This window comes from Eurytemora carolleeae, unplaced genomic scaffold (assembly GCF_000591075.1).
Source record: "Eurytemora carolleeae unplaced genomic scaffold, Eaff_2.0 scaffold2653, whole genome shotgun sequence".
Lineage (NCBI taxonomy): Eukaryota > Metazoa > Arthropoda > Copepoda > Calanoida > Temoridae > Eurytemora > Eurytemora carolleeae.
Window position 1 is genome coordinate 1 of NW_019398557.1, and position 9,279 is coordinate 9,279.

At 31.5% G+C, this 9,279-nt stretch overlaps 1 protein-coding gene across 1 annotated transcript; it reads right to left on the reverse strand.

The window, feature by feature from the left end:
• Positions 1-5: 5 nt before the first annotated feature.
• LOC111717496 (myosin heavy chain, muscle) lies at positions 6-1,924 on the reverse strand (the record flags this gene model as incomplete). The annotated part of the gene is made up of 2 exons (XM_023492991.1): positions 1,845-1,924; positions 6-1,167 (listed from the first exon to the last, which is right to left on the reverse strand). A coding segment is annotated over exon 2 (1,149 nt), but the record flags the coding sequence as incomplete, so codon positions are not given.
• Positions 1,925-9,279: the final 7,355 nt, after the last annotated feature.

Consider the following 9,279-nt stretch of genomic DNA (forward strand, 5'->3'; position numbering starts at 1 on the left):
TCACATTCTGCTTGGTCATCTCTACCCTTTGTTTTGTATTCAACACCACCAAAGGTCATCACAGCAGCAGTAAGCATGTAGCAATCAAACTTTTCTTGTTCACCAAAGCCAAGAACATTAAAGGCATCCTCAGTATACTCAAGCTCTTCATTGTCATCGATCGAAGCAACAGTTGTTTTTCCCTGAGATACATATATGTAATCATAAATATCAGTGCTTAGATGACATTTCTCCCTCAACCCACCACCAATGCCATCTCCAAAAGGCTGCAGCAGTTGGTAAAATATATGGTAGGATCTCTCCACTTCTTGCTGTTCTGTAATCCTAGATTTCTCTAATAGATAGGAAACTATGTCACAGCCAGCAAGCTTTCCAGAGGCAGTAAAATGAATTCGGATAAACTTACCAAATCTAGAAGAATTGTCATTCCTTGATGTTTTGGCATTACCATAGGATTCCAGAATCGGATTAGTTGCAACAATTTGATCCTCTAGAGAAACCTTCTTTTCAGATTTCTTGCCAGATCCAGTTGCAACCATAGCCAAATAAGTGATTACTTTTTTGGTGTTTTCAGTTTTTCCAGCTCCAGACTCACCAGTGATCAGCATAGCTTGGTTCTTTGAGTTATTAAGCATGCCTCTGTAGGCAGTCTCAGCAATAGCCCAAAGATGGGGAGGAACCTCATTACGCCTCTTACCAAGATAAATCTTAGCAACCCTGTGGGTGTAGATAGGGTAACGCTTGTATGGGTTGACAACCACAACGAAAAGACCTGAGTAGGTATGGATCATCTTGGCTTGGTAACGTGTCTTCAGATTCCAGAATACAGAGGCGTCATTAAGAAAAGTAAGGTTCACCATGTCCTCACATTTTTCAAACTTGGGTGGATTAACTTTCCCAACCTCAGATGCCTTATGTGTAAACTTCTCATGGCCTACAGAAACAACACACTTACTTGCAGGGTCCTCCAGATCTCCAGACTCAATAGCCCCCTCACGGTACCCACCACTTTTTGGATCAGGAATCCAAACAGACTTCTTGGAGTCATATGGTTTTTGCTGGTCAGCTCTCTTCATATCCATGGATGGTAACAGATATTCTGTTGGGTCAGGGTCAGGTTGACCTGTCTTAGTCAGCTTAATATGTCCAGGCATATTGATCAGAGAGCTAAAAATATTGGCAAATAAGAAAGTTTGGATTTCATCTACAAAATCATATTACGGTTAGAAAAGGTTTTTTATTTTTTTTATTTTTTTTAATTTCGTTTTAAGCATGGAGAAAAATGTTATAGCAGTATGGTACCACTTTAATAAGGTTGAAAGGAATTTTCCAAATGAAATACAGGTTTACTTGAATTTTTCGCCTAAGAATTGCTTTAGTCAAACAAAGCATTATATTTCATATCAATATTAAATATTCTTGTAATACTTTGGAAGATAAAAGAATTGAGTTTTTGCCATAAACTCAAATTTTCTGATACCTATATCTTTGCAACCAGACGGTGAAAACCTTTGATATTTTAAACTTAGACTGTTTGATCTCACAGAATTCATATTTTGAAATATATAAGGTCCAAGACATTGAATTCCAAAGATATTGGGATTAGAAAATTAAAGTTTGTGGCAAAGATTTTGAAAGCTAAATTTTATCATTAAATACCATAAAAATATCTTCTTTTTTCATATGAAAGGTGGAAATTTAAGTAACACAAAAATTGTAAATCCAAAATATTCAAAGGTTCTAAGAATTGTATTACTTTTGAACAATTTCAGCTTAAAAAAGTGTTTATCTAACCTGCAGATAAAGGAGAAGGGGGGGGGCTTAAGGAGTAGTTGACGACCTACCTAGTTCCAGAAGAGTCTCTAGCTGACTGATTCTACCAGAGTTAAACTACGTTTATATACCTGAAGACCGGTCAACCTGCCCCCCCCCCCCATCCACCTATAACAACACACTTTATGTGACACTCATTACTTGAGTCAATTTGGGGATTTAGCTACAATAATCCCGGGGGAAGAATATTAGATAGAAAATTAGATAGAAAATTAGATAGAAAATTAGATGGAATATTAGGTAGAAAATTAGATAGAATATTAGATAGAAAATTAGACAGAAAATTAGACGGAATATTAGAAAGAAAATTAGATAGAAAATTAGATAGAATATTAGATAGAATATTAAATAGAAAATTAGATAGAATATTAAATAGAAAATTAGATAGAAAATTAGATAGAAAATTAGATAGAAAAGTGGTTGTGAAGGATACACAAATGCAGAATGCAGATAAAGGATTTTATAAATTTGCCACATTTTCATAAGTTTGTTAATTTATGCCTGGAATTATGCTACTGCAGTGCCAAGTTTATTAACTCTGCTAGAAAACTTAATGAGAATGTTTATTATACAGGAATCGCAATTAAAGGGACTGTACGCGTAATTTTAATTCATATTGTCTTTGAATTTAGGGTCCCTCAAACTACACTTTATTAGGAACCACAAGCGTCTAAAACATATTTTCAAATCAAGAATGTTTTATATTTTAGTGAGGTCGGGGTCTTCTATAGAATTATTCTCTCCGAAAATTAAAAGCGAACAACATTTCTGTATTTTCTATAAGGCCAGTTCAAACTTTTAAAATTTCTGTTTTCTTAATGAGTTTATTTCATTTCTTTTCATTTTTAAGCCCTCGTTAACTACTGAGTTCAAACTTATGGAAAGTTTAAATTCATTAAAAACAAGATTTCGAATTGTTTTTAACTTTATTGTCTCTTTCTCATTAAATTCCAAATCAGATTTTTATCATTTTATTATCAAACAGAAATGGGAATTGAGTCTTTGCCACAAACTCAGATTATCTAATCCCTATATCTTTGCAACTCGTTGTTGTAGACCTTAGACGTTTCATTTTTTCAATTTTGTTAAATCAAATAATCTATAAATTTGAAATATCAAAGATTTCCAGCATTAGGTTGCAAAGATATAGGGATAAGAGTTTGCGTTTGTGGCAAATACTCAATCACTTTGTCACTCCTTTATCTAAATAAAACTAATTATTTGACCACAAAGCAGAAATCTGAAATATCAAAGGTCTACGACATTATGCTACAAAGATATACGGATTAGGCGAGGAAACAGTTTGTTTTTGCATAGCTGTAAGCTATGATAAAATAAAGTTTTTTCTTCTGTCAGGACAATTGTTTTCCATTTGAAAAAAAAACTTTATGATCCTACAACACCAAAAAAAATTTGTAATTACTTTAGTTCTGCTCAAATTCAGCCATGTTGGTTTTGGCAGATAGATCCTATCTAACGTTTAAACAAGGAAAAACAATCTATTTTTTTTCGGTACAAAAAAAAATCTTCGATGATTTAGGATTTTTGTATTCGTAACTAGTTAAATGAGATTTTTTTTTTATTTCTTAAAATGTTGCCACAACATAATTTTTTTGTCGTAGACCTTAGATGTATCAAACTATATAATTCTGTTAAATCAAATATTCTAAGTTTGAAATATCAAGGTTTACATTGTCAGGTTGCAACGATACAGGGATTTGAAAATCCAAATATCCGAGCAATGAGAATGTTGACGATTCAGAATTTAATCGACGATGAAAATGACCTGTTGTATTTAGAGACGATTATTTTGATGCTCATGAAAATTTGTTCGAATTACATTTTTTAAGGCTGGCATTAACAAACGTATCTAAACAAAAAGGTAAAATCTAAATTTTTACTTTTAATTGACATTTTTTGTGCATTTTCTTAGCTCATTTTACCTAAGAAGTGCCTAATTAGCGTCTACCATAATTCAATATTAAATATATTTAGATTTGTTGTGTTGTGTTGGGGGGTGTTTTCCTCCACCCCCCCCCCCATGATTGCCCTTAGAGTTGATATAGTGGAGTGTGATACATTTCCCAAGTCCAACTTTTCTAAGCAAGCTCATTAAAAAAAATTAGAATTTTGAAAATACTTATTTTTACATATTACCTTGTGACACACGTTATTACATCCTTTTTTAAAGATATTTTCAAACTAACTAATTTTGGATTTGTAGCTTAATTAAAAAAAGTTATTTACAGTTTTTGATTTTAGTAAAAGTGTAGAAGTTTTATCGTTCTAATGTAAACCGATTTAAGTTAAAACTAAAAAAAATGGAAAATACCCNCATGTTCTACTCTACAACATATTTGAACTTTAATATACATGTTCTAATCTATAACTTATTTGAACTTTAATGCACATGTTCTACTCTACAACATATTTGAACTTTAATGTACATGTTCTAATCTATAACTTATTTGAACTTTAATGTACATGTTCTACTCTACAACATATTTAAACTTTAATGTACAGTAATAACGAACCAAAGGCGTGTACTGTAGGTATATACAGTACACTCCTCGGTATTTGTACAATCCAGGAGAGTACATTTGTTTATTGTTAATTGTTTACTTAAAATAAGTTTAATATACATGTAATATAATATTTATATATTTAAGTCAACACAATAATAAGCCAAATTTTCATGCAAAGAATATAATTTCATTGAAGTTTACAATAAACTACTCGTTATTCAAGCTTAATTATAATTGACGACATTGTTCTACAATTTCCTTGACTGTAGTCATGTTGTGTGCCTGTACCAAAAGAGCTTTTAAGGGAACCACGGTTGTGAATCGGGCATTGATATTTTTGCATGGAAGTTCACAATTGAAATTACTCATAAAAGGGAGCGCTAAGCACTCTGTGTACATATTACATAAACTGTATGTTTTGTATGTATTTGTAAGGTAATATACAGGGTGTCCCAAAAAACATGGGAATTCAGTGACGAATTCGATATCGTCTTTTTAAATAATTCTTTGATTTAGTATAGTTATATCAACTGTGAAAGCTGTAATCTGTAATAGTTTCGTCTGCTATGTTCACATTTTGTTTGTTTATGTTTTGACTGCATACGGTTGTACTTAGTAAAACAAGAAAATTGCAGTATACAAACAGAGAAAACTTGTCCGTCTTCACTGTTCATCTTGCAGAGACATTATAGACACATCGTTACAGTCTTTTACCCTTTTCATAAAATAAACTCTAGCAGACATAATAATATTATGGCTTTTGAAATTAGGTATTACAATGCTAATTCATAGCAAAGACGATATACAATTCGTCACTGAATTCCCATGTTTTTTGGGACACCCTGTATTCAAAATCTTTAATCTTTTTCTCCTCATGGTACAGCCAATCTCACATATATGAATACATAGCAAAATGATGAAATGTCGTCTTGAAATTTATTTTAAAATGTATGACCGCTGTAATGCTTCAAAATTAGTCCGCACAAAAAGAAAGCTATTGAGAATTATATTCAGGGTTACCCATAAAGGCGAGACTGTAAAGACGAACCCAAAAATTTTAAATATGACAATCCAAGGGTTGAATAAGTCTTTTGCCCTAAATATGGTATTTAAATGGCTTAATTAATGATTTGACAAAGAAAGAAAAAAGTTTACAGGGAATTTAGTAAATATAAGGGAACAAATATTACAATTCCGTTCAGTCGTCTCTGAAGTCTGAGTCTTTCTGGGTAACCCTGTAAATGAATGGAAAAGTGGGGAAAGGTTCGAATTGGCAGGGTATTCAAAGAATAAAAAGTGTTGAGTAAGAATGCAAGGTTGCCAAGTTGCCAACTGAGAACCTGAACTTTTCAAACACATTTATCTCAGACAAATTATTCTAGTAACATACAAAAGTATAGTTAAGTAAATATTTTAGAACATTCTTAAATAAAAACAGTACCTCCATTACGTGCCTTGTATTAAGCAATGCAGAGTTTGAATTTGACAGCGATATTTGTGCTTGCTCTGTGAAAAATTATTACTCTAAGTTGAACCCTTGCAGTTATTAGTGAGGCCGGATATGTCGAAGAGAATCCCGTACTCTTTGACCGAAGAAGTACTTTGAATTGTTCAACAATATCACAGTTCTTATGCATTTAATGTCCAATAGCATTTTTATCGATTAATGCAAAAATGATGATAAAAATAATTTGGAAACAAATAAATCAATGTTTTGCCTTTTAAAGAGTTTGAATTAACTTGTTACTTTTTAATTAGAAATATTTTATATTAATTTTGGGCTGTTTTCATTATCAAATATTGTATATTTTTTAACCAGAAAATAGAATTTGGTCATTGTATTTATTATAAATACAGGGTGTCCCAAAAAACATGGATATTCAGTGACGAATTGGATATCGTCTTTATTATGAATTAGCAATGTAATACCTAATTTCAAAATCCATAATATTATTATGTCTGCTAGAGTTCATTTTATGAAAAGGGTAAAAGATGTGTAAAGATTTTTCTATAATGTTTCCGGAAGATGAACAGTGAAGACGGACAAGTTTACTCTGTTTGTATACTGTAATTTTTCTTGTTTTACTAAGTACATCCTTATGCAGCCAAAACATAAACAAACAAAATGTGAACATAGCAGACGAAACTGTTACAGATTACAGCTTTCTCAGTAGGTATCACTATACTAAATCAAAGAATTATCTAAAAAGACGATATCGAATTCGTCACTGAATTCCCATGTTTATTGGGACACTCTGTATCATACAGGGTTACCCAAATCGATTATCAAGTACAATAGGTGGCAGAATGTGTACACTCAGTGCAGTTATGTGTCGGACAAAATTATAAATCATAGTGATAATTTTGAATTAAAGTGCGTATCTTTTAGTTGAATCAGTGCAAATTATTGTTCTATATTTTCTGTATTTACACTTATTCATTTGAAGTCCCCTTGACTAAAGAAAGGGGTTGTAAATTACCATGTAACATTGTAATTTGGGCATATTACGTTAAAACATAACTCATAAATGTTTAATGCCATGTTCGGGGAAGCCCTATTGAAATGTTTAACCGAGATTTAACCCCCAGGTCCAGGGGAAATGCGGCAAAACAAAAGGTAGTTTTCTTATGAAATGTCGTCTTTAAAGGGATTTGAATTTTATTTCACAATTTTTGGGAACACATAATAAATATTTAAGAATTTTTTTTTTTAATTTTGAAATGAATGTAAAATCTATGTACAATTTTACCCACAAAGGATCTATCTGTAAAGACGACATAAAACTTTTAAAAACTCAAGGTTAAAGCAAGTTTTCCAATAAATGAAAGTAGATTTTATTAAAAATAAAAAAAAATTTAATCTATCAAGTTTAATAAGCCTTTTCTGGAAAAGAAATTAATCAAGTTAATTGTTTGTTTTTTGGCTGGGGGGTTAGGGGTAATACTTTAAAGGTATAATATGTATAAGTGTGAAATTAGCATTACATTATTATAAATAAAATTATATCTTATTTTGAAATAAATTATTTTGTTTGTATGCTTAGGAGGCAGGGAAGAACTGTTTTGTGTCTGGATATCGTTCTCCCCCTGGGACATCCAGGTTTTCGTTCCCTCTGAATGAACAAGAAGACAAATTATGGCTTAATGCTTTGCTATGAAAATCGTCGGAGTTAGTGCTCTACATTTAATTCTTCATAAATGATTAAAGCATTTTTGTATTTTATTGGTTTTGTTGTTGTTGTCGTGTATGATGCTATAATGTGTACTGCATTCATTGTTAAACCCCCAAAAATGTTTAAGACAGGGTAATTAACTTGATTTTTTGTTAAAATGTTATTTTATGAATATATAGGGTAGAGGGCGGTCTGTATCTAAAAAATCTAAATTTTCAACAAAAAAAAAGATGGCCTTATTATATTGAACAGTAAACATTTAAATACAGAATAAAGCTTACAAATAAAAGTAAATATAATATATACTCTATGTAATTTGAGTTGGTTTTCTATTTAATAGTTTTTGGGATATCTGAAATTTTTTACGTATTCCTACAAAGACGTATCTAAGTTGAATCTTGGAAATTATATTAACTAGTTGGAAAACATGTCGTCTTTCTTTTTACATAAGACACTTGTGAAGTTGTGCACAGTTGTTCGATGTTTCTGTTGCCATCTATTGTACTTTACAATATAGTTGGGGTTACCCACAAAAGCTGAGACTCAGAGACAACTGTAAGAAATTTCTACTGTCTGTTTTCTCATATTCAAGATTCCCCTCAACTGTAAAATTGTGATTTTCTTTGCAAAATAATTTAATCATTCATTTAAAGTTTCAAGTCGTCTTTACAGTCGCATTCTTTTTGGGTAACCCTGTAGATGCAGCATGTATAACAGTGTACTTCAAATTAAAAACTAGTTTTATAGTTTTATGCAATACATGGGTAGGTATAAAATGCCCCAGTTTTAAAAGAAGAGTAGTCAAGTTCTAAGGTTCTTTACTAAATAAAATTTCAATTTTTATTTTTTACCCGTAGTATTGACGGTAGTGAGATTTTTAAAATCCAATATGAGAATATAAAATTAAAACTTTTATTTTTAAACTGTGATATTGGCGGTAGTGTGATTTGAAAATCAAATATCTTTACAATAAAACTGGGGCATTTTATACCTACATGCTTACATTTATGGAAATATCCCTGTTTTCCCTTTAATAGACTAGGTATGGTATCTACACGAATCCGGTTTAAAAGACGAGAACCTAGGTAGAATAATCTTTTAGATAGAAGACGTACGAACAAAAACTGGTAATAAAGAAGCTTTAAACGGCGTTGAAAATCGCTAAAATCACTTAAGTATGGTAAAATATTATTCAATATTGTTAGAAATAAATCTATTTTTCAAACACATTTTTTTCCTTTTTAAAGTGAAATTATACATGTAGTCCAGGTCCGCATCTACAGGGGGGAACGGAGGCAAGGCCCCCCGTAGCCGCCCCCCACAATTAAGAAGGTTTGCCCCTCCTCCCCTCCTATGGGGGAAGGGCAAGTAGTCCTTAACATTGATCGACTCCATAAAGTTCCAAAAATAGCTAATTTTCTTGAAAATTTGAAGAAAAACACATGCCCTCCATTAATTTTTCTAAAAACCCACAAACACTCTTTAAGCAAACTTAAATTCTACTATAACGTTTTTTAATATAAGCTCAGATTCTTTTAATTTTTGCCCCCTTCTTTAAAAAATGGACACTCATTAATACTTATTCAAATTGCTCCACCAGACTTAATTTTGCTTCCTTTTTTAACCTTTGAAACCCTTGGTTTTTTAGAATGCCACTAAATATTTTTAATTTGCACCTTAATTTAATTTTTTATCCTCAAATGTTTTATAAATACAACCAACTTTGAAATTTCCACCCCTATCTAAAA